The sequence below is a fragment of the Nannobrachium achirus genome, assembly GCF_963921795.1.
Source record: "Nannobrachium achirus genome assembly, chromosome: 3".
Taxonomy (NCBI): domain Eukaryota; kingdom Metazoa; phylum Chordata; class Actinopteri; order Myctophiformes; family Myctophidae; genus Nannobrachium; species Nannobrachium achirus.
Window position 1 is genome coordinate 60908207 of NC_137812.1, and position 18747 is coordinate 60926953.

Here is an 18747-nt window from a genome sequence, read left to right on the forward strand (position 1 = left end):
GTTTAACTACTTTTCCATTCCATATGGCTACTCTGGTCTATCGATAAATGTGTGTAATCTCTGTGTTCAGGTCAAGGTGCGGGTTTGTCCATATTTTTAATGTCCATGTATTTGCTAGAAAATCACAGTGTTTACTATTTATATCCATAATAGATTTTTCCCTTAAAAACATATGCACTATTGACATGTTTTACACAGATTTAATGTCTTTGCTAAATAGTTACTATATCGATTAATCATTGAATTGAATCGTATCATATGACCATGAAAGAACCAATATCGTGCATGTATCGTATCGTCATTGATGTATTGTGATGCGTATTGTATTGTTGTTAAAATGTATTGTTACACCCCTAATATACTGTATATATATATATATATATATATATATATATATATATATATATATATATATAAACACACACACACACACACACACACACACACACACACACGGCCCAGAGAGAGAGAGAGAGAGAGAGAGAGAGAGAGAGAGAGAGAGAGAGAGAGAGAGAGAGAGAGAGAGAGAGAAAGAACTCTGAACTTCTTTTTTTTGTGTGTGTGTGTTTGCCAACTTTGCACTGAGAATGTTGTAATGTTTCTCCTTAAAGAGACAGGAGTGGGTTCCGGCATTTCTATGCAGCCGGGCGAGGGTGCGTGTCACTTTAAAAAACCTCAGGGAGGTTGACAATGATGAAAGTGGGTGTTGTGTGTGTGTGAGGGTGAAAATCCCAGAAGAAGGCTAGCAGCAGTAGCCGGGGTGTTTGAAGCTAGACCTCGTTGATAACAACACACACTTCTTTCACATGCACACGCGCGCGTCGGCGAACTTTGGATCGACCCCGGACCATCACCAGCACGCACGCAGGGGAAGGCAGCTCCTCTGTCCGCAGTGGCAATTGGCTGCACATAGTGCACAACACCCCCCCACCCCCATCTCTGATCGGCTCCTTCCTATCACGCGCTGACCCTGCATGCATGCTCAGCTTCCACCACGCATCCACGTTCCAATCGTGATGTCCTGCCGCTGGGAGGACATGATGTGGCGTCGTGCGTGTGCGCGTGAAGCTGCTACACCACAGGGAACCCAAAGAAGAAGTCCCCTCCTCCTCCTTCTTGTCTCGCCGTGACGCGTTCGACCGCCCGGGTATGTTTGAAGATTAACGATATAGTCCCGAGTCTATCACTTTAGAACCACGAAGCTACGCCGAGCGAAGTGGGGACTGTCTGTCTGCAGGCCAGGCGGGAGAGCAGAGCAGCATTACAGCAGCCACTGCACTGATAGATCCATAGATCGATAGATAGACAGAGGAGGAAGTCTCTGCGTTGGTACTGGTGTCCAGATCCAGAGCTGCTGTCTGTCTGTGGAGTGTGGACACATCATCATCATGACGGAGAAACGGATGTCGCGGTGGTATTTCGGGGGGCTCGCCTCCTGCGGGGCCGCATGCTGCACGCATCCCCTGGATCTCATCAAGGTTAGTAGTACAGTATAGTAGTGAATTATGGAGGGCAGTGTTGGTACAATGTGCATAACAACCCGAGGCCCATCATGGCTCTGCGCGGCTGCGGAGGAAGAGGCTTCCAGCTGTTTCCTGAAGAGAGTTGTGTGAACATCTGTCGGTAACGGGTCATGTGGGTACTGTAGGGACATCCGGGCACCTCCACATAAAATTGCCTATTTTGTCCAAAATGTAATATGAGAAAAATGGTCATTCATTATTACATCCTTAAACATTCCACAATTAAGGTTTAATATTTCTAGCATGTACACAATACACATCATGTACCATTTTTCAAGTATTTTATTTTTAACATTTTGGACAAAATAGCCATTTTTACATCCCAGATGTCCCTAGTGCCCAGCCCACCTGACCTGTACCCCACACTGTGGCTACACCACAGTGGTTCTCAAATATTTGTCAGTGACACGCACATTAACCTGTTTGATTTTTTAATGATTCTTTAAAATATGTAGGGTATATAGGGCTTAGGTTGATCTCATTTTGACGCTATATTAACTATTTTGGCTGGGGCCACCTGCAACCCCTTCAAGGACCTCTCACCCCTGGGGAGCGGGGACAGTCTGGGTCCCTGGCCTGGATCTCACTTTGAGAACCACTGCACTGCAGCACACAACCTAGTTTAGTACAGTATGCATGCAGAATTTATTTCCAAAATGCAACACGCCGATACGATACCAAGTACTGATACAAGTAGGCTACTTTTAGTTTTTTGTTGAGTAACCACTTATTTTACCCCCTTTTTTCATTGTCAAATGTTAAACCTTGTATTTGTAATGATCCTGTAATGTTCAATTACCACAATAATAAGACTGCTGATTCTAAAGATACTGATTTATTTAATTTTTTTAGACAGTTTCTTTAACTGTCAATTGAATGTTTTGGTATCGGGTCAGAGTTTTGGGACATTTTCCAAGTACAGAGTGGATCGGTATCAGTACAACCCTAGTGTTGGGTTAGCCTCTCCTACTCCCTCCTTAAATTGTTGCCTCTGTGAGTCTGTGTAATAATTGTTTAGATATACGCCCCCCCCCCCCCCCCTCTTCCAATAGTCCTTCTAAAAGAAATTACTTGTTGTTATTGTTATTGTTATAATTTTCATTGTATTGATTCCTCTGCTCTAGTGGCATGACCCATATACTACAGCTACATGGCCCTTTAATGCATGTGAGTGACAGTGTCACATATTCATGCTGGTGCTATTTTAGATTTATTTTAGGTTGCTGTTTATATGAAGAAGACACATTTGACACAATTGAAAGTCACTCTCAAGCCCCTCAACAATCGAAAGTCACTCTCAAGCCCCAAGGTCACACAAGCGCACTGCTTGTGTGCATGTGTATCCAAGTGATTCTGGATGGGTCATGCAGTCTCTGTGTTGGTTCACTGCCTACTGCAGTCAACAGAGGACACACTTGACGGGTTAAACTTTGCCAACATCACCTCAAACAATAGGCAATAGGCTTACTTATGACAAATATCACTCATTACATTATAGCCTGCAGGGCAGTTCGGTAAAAATCATATAAATTTAGTATTTCTGTATGCAATTACTTGAACACTAACACCCCATCCTATTCTGGGGGAACATTATAACATTAGGTGTAAAGTTAAAAAATGTAATAAATTCCATAGATGACCCAGTCACATTTACTAACTAAGTATAGAGGGTTTAAGTGGATAAGTGCTTGCATGCAGTAGGATGCTGAGAGACCGACACATGACCTTTTCGTAGGCATATGGTCATGTGGTGGATAATGGTGTAGATACTGTGACATGATGACTCCACTTCGTTAAGTGCTGAATTCAGATCTTTAGAAATAAAACATTGTCTTTGCTAGTATTAGGCCTGTGAGCTTGTGTCAACTCGTTGACTGTGGCTGATGAATGTAGTCGGTGCCGGTGGCTATATGGACTGGCAGCACTCGCTGCTACTAGAGCAGCAACATATCTCTCTCGCTCTCTGCACACACACAATTGAGGGAGTTGTTGGCAGCACAAGGACTTTGACTGGGAGAGAGAATGATTGAAAGAGTTTGGAGTTTTGTACTGTGTGGCCGGGCTACATGGTTCTGTCTGTGTGTCTGTCTGTCTGTCTGTCTGTCTGACTGACTGTCTGTCTGTGTCTCTCTCTCTCTCTCTCTCTCTCACACACAAACGCACACGCACACACACACACACACACACACACACACACACACACACACACACACACACACACACACACACACACACACACACACACGAAAAGTATAATAATCAACATGCACAAGGCCCTGAAGTCTGTAGATCATCTGCATTTGTTCATTTTCAAATAAATGTTTGTCTAGTTATTGTATCCAGATAAAACATGTCACGTCACAAACAATACTACAGTACTACTGTGGTGGGCTCTTGCAAACAAAACATGGATTATGCATGCAGTTTAAACCCCAGTATTATGTCTTGTGAATAACAGTTGAGTTTAGGCTATTTAATGCGGTCTCTTTTAATTCACTGACATCTAAAAATACGTGAGCCTGATTGTAGTGTAATTTAAAGTAGAGAACATGATTACCGGTGTGTTACTATTCTTGAGGGAGTGAGGCTTTCACTAACTGTTACTAGACTCCAAATGTAGCACTCTGCTTTTAGCAATGGAAATGTACACAGGACTTCTAGAAAGAGAGAGTGTACACACACACACACACACACACACACACACACACACACACACACACACACACACACACACACACACACACACACACACACAAACACACCTTGTAGATTACTGTTTACACTGCTGCTGCAACCCTTTTAACACACATTAGAAGAACTGCCTGTCCTTATTTGACTTAGACAATATTATATATTATCAGTGCTCTGTTCTACCTGTCATACGTAGTATGCTGTGAAGACATTTTCTTTTAAAAAGCGTATGCCCTCGTGAACCTTTCAAAGTAGCGTATCTGATAGGCATTATGCATTGGCGTATGCGCTGGCCACACGAATAGCCGCGGATCCTAGGTTATAGTATGCCCTCAAAAGGTGTAGAACACACCACTGGATATTATACAGATGCTATCAACACAATTGGGTGTAAGGTGTGTGTGTGTGTATCCACACCGTGAAACAGCACTGTTGCATTGTCCTCTCACTTCTCACGTTCAGAACTTGCCATCTGACTGATGGCTCGCTCGGCTCAGTGCTGACTGGCAAAACTCTACTGGTACAACACTGGAGGAAATTATACCCAACCTGATCATGATTGAAGACTGGTAGATAAAGAAGCGTTTGATGCAATACTGTGAATCAAATCAAACATCCATTGATTCAAGTTGGCGATGAGATGGTGGGAGAGTCAGAGAAAGACAGAGGCATGATGATTATGTTATGTGGCCTTCAACCTCAGGCATTCTCAGTGCTGGTTGGTCAAATGCAGGCAGACACCACAGTTGGAATGAAGCCAGGGTATACAGAGAAGACCTTCCCTGACAAGGACAATTCACTTTTACGTGCCTGTGTGTGTGCGCGTGTTTGTGCATGCGCACATAGTATGTGTGCGCTCCTCATTGTCTACCATTTGAGAGATTTATTGAGTGACCTTGCCACCACCACCTGTGTAGCACAGTTATACTTATCATTCAGAGCCAACTTTAGCCCTTAATAGTAACAAACTGGCTGCAAGCTGAAGCTGCATTCCATCCTAATGTTTTTTTTTTAATGTTCGCAGTAAAGTCAATTTAACTCAGAGACTGTAGAAACAGATCCGATTGGCCAGGTACATTTTTACACTCCCCAGTTAAAACGAACTCTCAGATATTTAAAAATAAAAAGAATATATATATTATTGATAGGCTATATAATGTTACTTATATCTATGCAGCATGCATAGTAGTACTAGTGGTACCGTTATATTTTCATTTTTTATTTGCTTTTCAGGAGGCAGTTTGGTCTAGAGGTAGAGAGGTTAAAAGGTTGGTGGTTTGATTCAAAGCACAGGTGGGTGTATTGACAAAAGTGGTGCCCGCCGCCATTCCGCCACTCCCCCTGAGCAAGGCACTAACGGCCAAACTGCGACACGAGAAATGCACACCACTATCACTCTCACCCCACGGAAACTTTGCACACACACTCCTTACCTGCCAAACTACAACCTCCAAGGACCCCCGGAGCTCCAGGGACCCCCAGGTCCCTGGGGGACCCCCAGATGAAAAAATGACCAAATGTGCTAAACTGACCAAATGACCACCCCAACGGGGCTGCTCACGGGGAATTCCCGGGGACCACCGACTCCTGGTGCTCCAGAACGGATGCAAAAGTGGTGGCGCCCCCAGTGGAGGACCCCCTACACTGCAGCTCACATAAAATGCCGTAACTCCGGCTAGGAGCGACCGGGACAGCCGGGGCCGGTACCTATTCGTCCGCCTTGCCGGCGCGGAGACCCCACCCCTCATTTCTCACATGGCCCTCTTCTAGCGCCACCATGAGGCCGATTCTTGCAAAACACATTTTTGGACACTGCTCCTACAATTTTTGCCCTAAAATCACGCAAATCGGTACACAGTATGTCTACACTCATCCCATCAACATGAATCTCTCCCATATAGCGCCACCTCCAGGCCGATTTTTAAAAACACATTTTTGGACACTGCTCCTACAGATTTCGCCCTAAAATCACGAAAATCACTACACAGTATGTCTACACTCATGTCATCAACATGGATCAGGAAGATTTTGGCAAAACACATTTTTGCCCTATTTGTGGAGATAAGTGACCTACGGTCGCTTATCTCCCGATTAGGGAGCCTTACTGGTAAGTAGCTATTATCGGGTGTGTATTTAGAAAGAAGAACTATTGAATGAGAAATTTCACTTGCCTAAGAGACAAGACACCTCCTTCATTGTCACATGCCACGTCTCAGCCACTAATACTCGACCTGGTCCTCTTTCCACCTTGCATTATCGGTTTGGCTGAGCAGCACACCACTCTTTATAGGTTTCTGTAACAGGCATGCATGGCTTTGTTTGTGTGTACTGAATTAGTACAACCTGTGGTTACGCCACTTTATCTCTAACACCAGAGACTGGGCATGCCCTTTCCTGCACGCCAGTGCTTAGACCTCCATACTTCATGATACACACACACAGCAAAAGTCCTCAGTGTTCATTTAACTGTTAGGGCTGACCCGCTGAGTTAAATTTAACATTCCAGATTTGACTGTGTATGAATCTGCACTCCGCTGTACAGTTGAACATAGTTTATTCTGAACCTCACTCATTCAAACCTACTGGTCAGCCATGCACTGGGATAGATTTTCCTCAAGTCCTCAAAAGTGTTTATGCAGAGTATATAGAAATAAAAAGTTGAAAAAATAACTAATACGTGTTGAAAAATGATAGGATTGTCAGCCACAAATATTTTAAAGCTGTAATCCGTAACTTTATGTAAGAGTATGTTATTGTTAATACAATATCTAAGATTGTCGTAGGAAGCTAAAATATCTTATGGCGCTCACGCAGGATACCCAAGTTCAAATCCATGGTTAGGTCACGAATCTTGCAAATCGCAGCTTACTGTATATAGCCTGAATTATCTGTAAAAATATAGGCCTATGCAGTATGTATTTGGATGAAGGTTCTAAAAATATAAATTCTATGTGTTTTTTTAGGCATGTAACAATCTTCATGACATCACTTTAGATAAATGGTGCTACTGTAGTTTTGTGTGAGTGCCTGTAAATTCACTTTTGTCCCCATTCCAGTGTGTGTGCGTGTGTACAGCATGTTCAACAGTTCTAACTTAGGCCTCTGCTTGTCATCAGGTGCACCTGCAGACGCAGCAGGAGGTGAAGATGAAGATGGTGGGGATGGCTGTTCATGTGGTGAAGAATGATGGACTGCTGGCTCTATATAATGGCCTCTCTGCCTCCCTCTGTAGACAGGTGAGTCTATGAGCATCTTCTGTGTGCTAGTGTTGATTAGGGATGGGACGTTAATCGTTATTTATCGTGATAAAAAAAACCAAGAAAACACTCACGATAGTCCTATCGTGGAGATTTACATTTATCTTGAAATTAACATCCTTAATGCACTGGGATCAATTCACCTTTTATTTGCCGAGCTGCATTATCTGGTACCACTTAAACCCTCTATATGGTAAAATGGACCTGGAAATAATGTACTTTTTTTTTCACTCTATCAAATCTCTTTGCCAAAAAATAGCAGATCTACAAGCTCACAATGAGTTGCGTTGCAACGGGTTGTGAGCTTGTAGATCTGCAATTTTTTGGCAAATGTTCCGCCCCAGGATAATCGATGTTGAGGATATTTTGATTCTCGTGAAAATATCTTCATCGTAATCTTTTTGGTCACAATAATCGTGACATTAAATGTTCATATTGTCCCATCCCTAGTGTTGATTTGTATGTGTGTATTTGTGCACCATGCCTTCATGCATACTTTATAGCAGTGGTTCTCAACCTCTTCAAGCCGTGACCCCCAAATAACCATATTTGATAAGCTCTTGGAATGTAGGAGATGAGGCATTTTATTTAGTTTGACTTGGTTCCACAGATAAATATTGCATTGGGAACTTGTAGATCAGCTATTTTCAAATAATTGCCTCTTTCTTATATTATTTGACAATTTGGCTAATGTTTGACTAGTTTTTATAGAATAGTTTGTTGATTAGTAGTTGATTAGTCTGATGTAGTAATGGTCTTTTTATTTTATTTTTTCTGAAGTAGTGATGGTCTTTTTATTTTCTTTCTTGTGATGTAGTAATGGTCTTTTTATGTTCTTTCTTTCTTTTTGAAGGTATTAAAATGTTAACCTTAAAAGTACTTGAATTGTCAATGGAGACCCCCCAAAAGAGGGTCTCTCTCCATTCCGACATGTCGCCACTCCGACAGTGACTTCTTATTGTCGGAGTGGCAGCACTTCCATAGAGGTTAAGGTTAGGGTTAGGGTAAGAGATAGGGTTAGTGTCTGTCGGAAAGGAGACATGTCGGAATGGAGAGATGCACCCACCCCAAAAATCATGTGGGGACACCCCTGGGGGTCCCGACCCACAGGTTGAGAACCACTGCTTTATGGTATTGTGCACTAGTTTTAGTTGGTTTAAATATTCCAGCATAATTCTGTTCCAGTCAGCATTACATAAAAGTGCTTATCGTCTCTCTCGCTCTTGTTTGGTCTGGCTTGTTTATACATCTTTTGTCCCTCTTGTCAACATGAGTCCACTGATAGCTCTCTGTGGTTAGTTTATTCAGCTACGATTTCTCTGTGGTTGTATTCATGGAAAAACAAGGGTGTTCTCTTACACCTGCTGTCATGTATGAAAAGATTGTACTGTAAATGTTATGTCTTTCCCTTTCCCACATTTATCATCTTATGATGACTGATATTCAAAAGCAAAATTGGATGCAGATTCATGCACTCACATTTCTATGGATTTGTTTATTGTAATAAAACACACAAAATCACGGTTAGGGTAAGAGATAGGGTTAGTGTCTGTCGGAAAGGAGACATGTCGGAATGGAGAGATGCACCCACCCCAAAAATCATGTGGGGACACCCCTGGGGGTCCCGGTACACAAGAAGGCTGAAATGCTTTCTCTTATTACAGCTTGGCTCTACAAGAGGTTAGCCTTCTATGACAGGGTCAGTCTGTCTGTCTGTCTGTCTGTCTGTCTGTCTGTCTGTCTGTCTGTCTGTCTGTCTGTCTGTCTGTCTGTCTGTCTGTCTGTCCAGAGCTAAGCTAAACTTTGTATGCACGCTGCCAGATGGCCACATGTTTTGGAATATTTAACTTGAATTGTTATTGTAAGTCAAAGGGTGGTCCTGCTTAAAAAATGTTTTGATGTTTGTTCCATACACGGGGAGCATACATGCTGTATATATCATACAGTACATGACTGATGTGATGTCACATTCTGGTCACATTTCTGAGATCTACATTGGAGTTGTAGTTGAGTAGTTATTTCTATAATTGCAAGCTTAAGAAAGAAAACATGTTTCACTTACAGCTTAATCGGGTTTGCTGTCAGATTTATAGCTAACCCGATGAAGCTGTAAGTGAATTGCCCTGTTTTTAAGCTTGCATTTGTAGAACTAAAAATAGATAGCATTGGCTGAGTTATTTGCTCCTCTGATATCTCCTGCCATCACCTGCACCAAGAAGAAATACTGTAGCGCTGTGCACCTGTCTATTTCTCTCTTTTTTTAAATTGTAATTTTGATGTGCTCCAAATTCCAGTAGCCTTACAGTTGCTTCCCTGTACCCAACAGTACCACACATCCCATACTACAGGTTCATACAAACGCTTCCCCTCAGTGTGTCCATGACCCTGCTTATTGAATTGATTGTACAGCCTTATCACAGCTGAACTGAATTGACTGTACAGCCATAACCCGGCCAAATACTGACATGGTACAGTATTTTCTGACGATGAAATATTTGAGAACACTGTATTTTTATATGTTGGGTTAAGACTAAAATGTTGTGAGTAAGATTCAAAGCTCAGATTAAAAAACAAAATAATAATACCTTTTTTTTATTGAATTGAAAAGAAGTTGCAAAACAAAGTACACATACAAAGCACAACAGACGTCATGAGACTTGATGGAAGTTCTCATTCTCAACTAACTACAAAATGATTTAAACACTTTTATTCTATTAATTACATCTTCTAAATTTTTATTATTTTGTTTTATCTTTACCGATTGCAATCATCTGATGTATATTTTATTAGGCCGTCTGGTTTTGTTATAGTCACTTTATTTTTTTATTTGACTCTTTGGAAACTGGAAACTGTAAGCAATTTCCTATTAGCTCAAGGTCAAAACCAATGCAAGATAACCAATACCCTAGTAGGTACTATCACCCTAGTAACAAGTTACACCCAATTGTGTTGATAGCGTCTGTATAATATCAAATATTGTTACAAGTCATATAAGGACAGGCAGTTCTTCTAATGGGTGTTAAAAGGGTTGCATCAGCTAAGTCAACAGTAATCTATAAAGCGTGTGTGTGTGTGTGTGTGTGCGTGTGCGTGCGCGTCCTGGAGTACTTTGACTGCCAACTGCCAGAGAAAAGCAGTAATGGTGTCTTGAGGCCTTTTTGCAAAGTTCAAGTGGTTTATAAAAGACCATTGAAGACCGTTATATTTGCTTGGCCTCTGATCCTGTGTGTCTGTTATTATTGGACAATGCCCTTTTCAACACACGTGACAAATGTACAGTAGCCTCTGCAGTGGAAGCATCTGGTTAGATGAAGGTCAAATGGAGAATGTCAAATACTTTAGCCTGTTCTGCAGCGAGACTGTTTCAGCTCTACACACACACACACACACACACACACACACACACACACACACACACACACACACACACACACACACACACACACACACACACACACACATGCACACACATGCACACGCACGGATGCATGCACGTGCACACATAGACATCAAAGGGAGGCTTGAGCCTCTGCCCTTTTACCCGTCTGTAAAAAGTGCCCTCTCCAGAACCATGAATCTAGTTTTTACTCTGGTGAAAGAAATATAAATGCCTCCTTTCCATGACATACCTGAAATCCATGCTGTTACGCCACATCTCCAGTATTGACTTGATTATGCTTAGTTCAGTGTGGTATCACGCATGGAAAATAGCTGACGTCCAAGCTCACAACGCGTCGCAGCGTGTTGTGAGCTTGGAGGTCTGCTATTTTCGATATTTCCACCAAAAGGCCCTTTTAGACATTTTAGCCACTGCCTCTCTAACATTCTCTGCACGTCCCTGCACGCACACCCCACCCCTTCCCTTTAAAAAACGGAAAACTAGGGACTAGGGAGGTGGGTGGGGAACACTGCTTTCTGTGGCCGTCTCCCCATGAGAGAACAAATGTGATTGGTGGGTGATAGAACGGCTGAGGCTCTGTGACTGGCTTAATGTTTAGCATACTGTACAGGCTGGCACAGCAATAGCTGTCTCATCCAATCTGGTGCCGTTTTAATATTCAGATCTCACCTCCCATAACTGCAACTTTAAAACACTTGTGCTTTTGTGTGCACCCCAGACAGTGTTTGCGTTGCTTGATTCAATATTTTGATATTCTATTTTAATCATGTTAGACTCACTGAAAACACATTCCACATTCTCGTGACTGGTATTGTGCTTCTAATGTGTCTGTCTCTTTTGTATTTATTTATTTATTTATTTATATGAAAAATAATAAAATAAAAATATAAATGGAGCACAGGTCTCAATCAGGCCAGGTAGTAGAAGTCAATCTTAACCAATAAAAAAGAAATAAAAACAATCTGACCGGTCCTTCTTGATGACATGATGTTTGAGCAAAATCAGTAGGAGTAACATGTGTTTAGCATAAATCTGCCTCCTGGTAGTGCTATTACATCCGGATGTGAGACATTGGAGTGTGTGTGCACAGGGAGTGTGTGTGCACAGTTTCATGTTGATTGGAGATTAGCTGTACACAGACAGACGGACATGCACACACGCACGCACACACACACATGGACAGAGGAGAAAACATAGTCTGGGCCCTTTGGCCGGGTGGAGACAATAAATTAAGAAAGTAATTGAAAAACATGCCCCCTGCACCATGTTAAAATGACCCCAGAAGTGTTTTAAAGTTCCACATCCACATCTTGGACGTATAGCAGAGGCTCCCCCTGGTGGTGGGATGAAGTGTGTCTAGTCTGTGAGGAATGACTAGAATCCATACTGCCAATTCTATTTAACCTAATTTCCTCATTTATATTTTGATACTCATTCCCTCTCATTGTATCTTAATGTATGTCTCTGCTCTGCTCTTTGTCCATAGCTGTCCTATTCCATGACTCGGTTTGCTATTTATGAGACTGTGAGAGACATGTTGGGCAGCAATAACACAGGCCCCATGCCTTTCTACCAGAAGGTCATGCTGGGAGCTTTTGGTGGTAAGAACGCACACACACACACACACACACACACACACACACACACACACACACACACACACACACACACACACACCACACACCACACACCACACACACACGTGCGCGCACACACGCTCATACATGCTCTCACACTCTCTCTCTCTCTCTCTCTGACCTCTGTTTCTGCCTACAGGTTTCACTGGGGGTTTTGTTGGTACACCAGCAGACATGGTGAATGTCAGGTAAGAACGTCTATATTCATACACATATCCTTTATTATTATGAAATTCATTTCAAGGACATTTTCCTTGGACACATACAGTGTCTGCTGTGTACAAATACTAATAGCATTCAGTACATAAATACATACACAACTGTCACCAATCCACAATTGAATGCCACAAATGCCCAGAACTGTTTTTTTTTTGTTTTTTTGTTTTTTTGTTATTAATTGTATACTGCCACTAGCTTGACATTGCCCTACATGTTGGTGTCAGAACAGCTAAACTAAACTAATTCCTGTTTCTTTGAAGGATGCAGAATGATGTCAAGCTACCACCAGAGCTGAGGAGAAAGTGAGTCCTGTGGCGCACTAGAAGCAATAGTTTAGTTTAGTACTCAACGTCAGTAGGATTGGAGTGTGTCATTGCTTTATCAATCTTTTTGGTCACTTTTCACTTGAAAGCGTAGCTATCAGGCTCTGTCTCGAGAGAATGTTGCTTTATGAACAAAAGGTTCCAAGTTCAAAAACTAGAAAGATATTGTTTAAATATATTGTACTTGTATACAACTGTTGACAACCCTGGCGAAGTCTGCTCCTGGACATTTCTCTTGCGTATTGTATAACCTACCTGACCTGTGTTTTTGTTTGTCTCTCCCAGTTACAAACACGCTATCGATGGACTCATCAGAGTCTTCAGGGAAGGTAGGATTGTACAATACCAATCAATGTAGTTCTATGCAATTTACCTTTGAATGCACTACTATACACTATACTATACACAGACACAATGTTCTCTCCCCACCCGCTCAATGCCTGACCTTTCCTTGTCCCACAGAGGGTGTGAAAAGACTGTTCTCTGGAGCTACCATGGCCTCAAGCAGAGGAGCACTGGTCACCGTGGGACAGGTGAGCTATGTACTGTGTTCTGCAGCTCAAAGTTCCTTCACAGGCTGCACAAGGAGATTACAGATGTTAAGATAAACTATAATTGCTCAAAATGTAATTGCTCTTGTCCCAAACTTAATTTAAATAATCAATTATATAAAAAACTGTAGTATTTACAGTCTGAATCTATGTCCTGTGGGAATAGCCTGCTTATATACAGTCAGAACATAATCATTGCATAACAGTTAATGCTCTTTTAACATTGATGTTAATCCTCTTCCATCTAGCTGGCATGTTATGACCAGGCCAAGCAGCTGGTGGTGGGAACAGGCCTGATGGGGGATAACATGTTCACACATTTCCTCTCTAGCTTCATTGCTGTGAGTATCAGTCTGCCTCATTGGTTAAAAATGGTTAAATGGGATTTATAATATTAGAAGGTAGTTCATGTTTACAGTTCCGTGATCTCTCTCTCTTTCTATTTCTCTCTGGTTTACTTTCACACCACATATAAACGGTCTGGTTTGCAGGGAGGCTGTGCTACATTCCTGTGTCAACCTCTGGATGTGATGAAGACGAGGCTCATGAACAATAAAGGAGAGTACTCGGTGGGTGCCTCATTCCACATTACTCCTCAGTTACTTTCTCTCTGCATCTCTCCCCCGTCTTTCCCAATATCCAGGGGCATCACAAGGGGGGGAAAGTGGGACTGAGTTACTAGGGCCCTTAATTATCTTATACTTAAGCTATTGAAAAATAGCAGATATACAAGAGTGCCGTGCTGCAAGCTTGTATATCTGCTATTTTTGAAAGGTTGTGAAAATGTGTGCAAATCTTTGAATATATGTATTTTTTAAGCGAACATTTTTAAGTCAAATTTTGCTTCTGGGGGGTCCCTGGAACTAAATAGTTTGAGATGGGGGTCCATGGCCAAATACATATCATTTTGGGGGTCCTTCACATGCAAAGGTTTGAGTACCACTGACATGAGATCCTAGTCTAAATGGGTTAAACCCCCTCCCCTATGAAGAATATTCATGGGGGGCCCGCAGTGAATCCTTGTACCCAGGGCCCATAATTTGGTGCGATACCCCTGCAAATATCAGTTTTAAGTGTATGTGTGTTTGTGTCTACCAGGGGGTGATGCATTGCGTGCGAGACACTGCTAAGCTGGGTCCCATGGCGTTCTACAAGGTTTGTGCCCATCACACACACACACACACACACACACACACACACACACACACACACACACACACACACCTTTGTCTATCGGATGTATAGTTTGTGTCTTTGGATGATACTTTCCATATCACAGGAAATCACATTGTTTGAGGAATTGAGTACAGTAGCTCAAATACATGGCCTTTTCTTGCCCTAGATTCCACTAAATGCATTTCTTCTGTCAGTACAGATACTGTAAATGAGTACAGAATAAGATAAGACCCTGCCCTGTTTAATCTTTTATTCCTTGGTTAAAGATGTTTAAAGTCCAAGACTCACCATGAGTGTGACCATTTCTTCACACATGGATGGATGGCTTTGTACAAACATAACTTACTAATGATATGCCTTCAATACTTTACTGCCACAAATATGCATTTGAATCAATTTCCTGATTTTTATTAGATGTCACTGAAGAGAGTTGGCTAAATGTGATAATTGTACTTGTTGGACAACACCTGGCTAACTACAGTAATAGCAGATCAGGGTCCTAATCATCTGTCTCTTGCTGTTGCAGGGTCTTGTCCCGGCTGGGATCCGGTTGATTCCTCACACGGTGCTCACCTTCATGTTCCTGGAGCAGCTCAAGAACTACTTTGGCATCAAAATCATCTCCTGAGCATGCTGTGGATGACCTCTGACCTTCCAACCCCCTGCCCACCCCTGCAAGGTCAACCGATGTGTCACAAGCTGTCACTGCCCATTCCAAATCCCCGGCCCTTGCTCTGTTTCTGGCCAATCGCAAGGATTGGAAGAAGTGCAGAAGAATGGAAGTGAAATTGAGATTGATGGGCTTGTGTAGATTTCCCCTTTTCTTTCTCTCCCTGTGTATCTTGCCAGTTCTTGTGTGGAAACTGGAAGCCAGATATTCATGGTGACTTGCAGTGGCAGCAATCCTCTGGCATGGGTGAACACGAGAATGCTTGTGACGCTTACAACTGGAATTGCCACAGGGAGATAAAACGATGGCCATGTCTCATTTATTCGTTCCATCATCATCACCATGAGACCACACAGGGAGTGGAGATCTATAGAGATTATATAAATTGATATGTGTTCACTGGAATGACCTGCCCATGTTAAAATGCAAGGAAGGGACATCTGTATTTTTTATGTTAAAATGTCATTGTACCTTTAAATCTTAAGTGTTAAGTTAAGGAGCATTATCCTCAGCATTTCTTTGATTTCGTTGAACTACTGTTTCTCTGATACGGCTAATTCACAATGAGATTTGAGCTGTTATTACTTTGTTAATCATGTTGTTCTTGTATAGAGTTCTTGGGGACATATTTACCCACTCCCTTGTAGTTTCTACGTCTTAGCCAGGACAGTGATCATGCTTTAGTGTAGCGCTAACAAATGGTACCCAACAGTTGGAATACTGAGCATGAAATGTAGGATCCAAACTACAGTAAGAGTCTGCCACCACCACCACCGATACTGCCATTTACTGTACATACACAGGAGTCTGAGGTATAGTTCATTGTAAATTATTAGTTTCTTGCACCAAGACCCAGGCGTCCATGAACCTCTTCCACATGCCCTGTAATATCCCTACATTAAAGTGCCAACTGTGCCTACACGGCACACATCTCAGACAATAGAGTAGATCCTATGCTTCTCACTGCACTACTCTGAACCGTAACATCCATGTATGTAAATACATAACAATTGTTTTTGATTATTAACATGGCCCTGAATTGTACGATATTGCCATTTCCCACTTGTTTGCGTTCACTATGCTTATACATTTTAGCATTGCAAACAGACTTTACTAACTCACCTGCCACGACAAAAATGATTTTGATCCTCTTTCTGAAAAACGTTCAACATTGTGTCGACTTATTTTCCCGTTTTTTTTATGCTTTGAGAAAGGCTTGGAGATAATTCTGCAACATAATTTTCTTTTTAAAAGATTATTGCTTTATTTCTGATTTCTTACCAAGTGAGACACTGGGATAACCTCAGTTCTGCAGTATTTATAAAAGAATGCTGAAATATACACCCGGAAGTGGCTTTGCTCATATTGATAATGCTTGTCTGCTATGTTTCAAAATATGCAAAACATGTTAAAAAAAATGTGAGGTTATGAAATATATTATTGAAATATAATTCTACATAAAACAAATACATGTAAACCATTATGGGGGCAGACCTCCATTCAGAAACACCCCCACTTAGAAACATCCCCATTCAGAAATACCCCCACTGAGGTTAGGGTTAAGGTTAGGTTTAGGTGACACCTCCATTTAGAATAATGGAATTCAATCTTGTGAATGGCAATGTTTCTGAATAACACTTATGGCCTAAACAGAAACTTTAAGACAGTGTTTGTGTATTTTGAAACTATACATGACAACTTCAAGCCTCTCTGTTGCCTTTTATGAAGCATGTAAAGAATTACTATACAGTTAAATCTGTAACGCTAACACCTCCTTCAGCAAAAATCTCCTTGTATTCCACTCAGGATGCTGCTGTTTTACAAGGCACTTTATTATAATCCTGGACTCATGCCAGTATGCAGACATGTGCAACACTAGAACTGCATTCAGCGCACAGGGAACTCTGCATTCAGTGCACATAATACAGTAGGTACGTATCGTCGTTGTCGGGTGGAAAGCTTGTATGTTCAAAACCTTCCCTTTTTTTTGGTTATTATTTTAAAAACAATTTAGAGTAGTGAAAATAGCCGATCTACAAGCACACACCGCCTCGCATCGCGAGGCGTTGTGTGCTTGTAGATCTGCTATTTCCACTACCTTTGTGCGACACTTTTGTATGATGAAATGGGGCCTTAGTTAACAAATAAATATACAAATCTGAAACTTGGAGATACAAGGTTTCTTCCCGACAGCGACGATATTGAAAGCTACTTGCATGCTTCTCAACACCAAGACAGATGCATGATTCAAACGGGGAGGATGGATCCAACCATTGTTTTTTTATCCTTAGAATGAAATATTGGACTGCTAAATAATGTTTGTTGAGAATCAAGTAATCTTGCCTTATTGTTTGTGTCCCCAAGGGGGCAGAATGGTACAGCTGTGAATGAAGCTCTAGTCTACAGTATACAGTGGAGAGTTTATAGAAGCCAAAAGGATAGAGGGATCTAGTTCTCTCCATACCTGCTCGCTCACATCTTTGCTTCTATAAAATGCTGTTGTATGACTGTGTTGCTTGCTGAAAATAACAGATCTACAACTGGCAGTTGTGAACTGGCAGATCGGATATTTTTGTCGCTGGCACGTTGTACAACAGCATACATTACGCTTGGGGCAGCCTGTCTCTTATGCTGAAAGAAACAAACAAAACTCAAGAAAATAAGAGGAAACGATGAGCAGTTGTCAAGAATGGTTGAGCATAACCAGTGTGAATGAGATGGCAACAGGTTGTTCAGTTGTGTGTGCGTGGGAGCGTGCGAGCGTGTGTGGGTGCGTGCGTGCATGCTCCTTACTTGAATAAAGTGATTCTTACTGTATCAGCCATAGTAAGAAGTGGTGCTGACTTCACTCCGCTTACGCAAAGAAATACAAAATGGATGAGCTGGATAGACTTATTGTGAAAGGCTGTGAAATGTTATTTTGTAGATCATGAACTAATTATTTTGGAAATAAATTACTAATGAAAAAACTAAACGTCAGACTTGATTTCATGTTGTGGCATTGTGTGGGAATGTGTGAAACCCATTCACCTTTTATTTTGTTTGTGACACAAACATGCAAATCCAATAACCTGCTACAGTACATGTCAGTGTTTATGTCTCGGTAGTCTGCTACCCCTATAATGTTGAACTGCAGTTAATGTGCTGCCAAAGTGAATCAAACATTGCCTATCAGTACAAGGATAAGCCCAGGGGTGCTGCACCAAATTCTGGGCCCTGGGTACTTTAACTATTGAAAACTAGACCAGGTCACCTGGTCGTGCCAGACCCGCAATGAAAACTAGTATGGCACTGAACTAA

At 41.8% G+C, this 18747-nt stretch overlaps 1 protein-coding gene across 1 annotated transcript; it reads left to right on the top strand.

Moving 5' to 3' along the window:
* Positions 1-953: 953 nt before the first annotated feature.
* On the top strand, positions 954-18421 carry slc25a10b (solute carrier family 25 member 10b). The gene is made up of 11 exons (XM_080722237.1): positions 954-1478; positions 7331-7450; positions 12358-12472; positions 12648-12696; positions 12988-13029; positions 13336-13379; positions 13513-13583; positions 13850-13942; positions 14093-14170; positions 14700-14756; positions 15304-18421. Exons 1-11 carry the CDS (start codon positions 1389-1391, stop codon positions 15403-15405), a joined length of 861 nt encoding a protein of 286 aa, XP_080578363.1. The 5' UTR covers positions 954-1388; the 3' UTR covers positions 15406-18421.
* Positions 18422-18747: the final 326 nt, after the last annotated feature.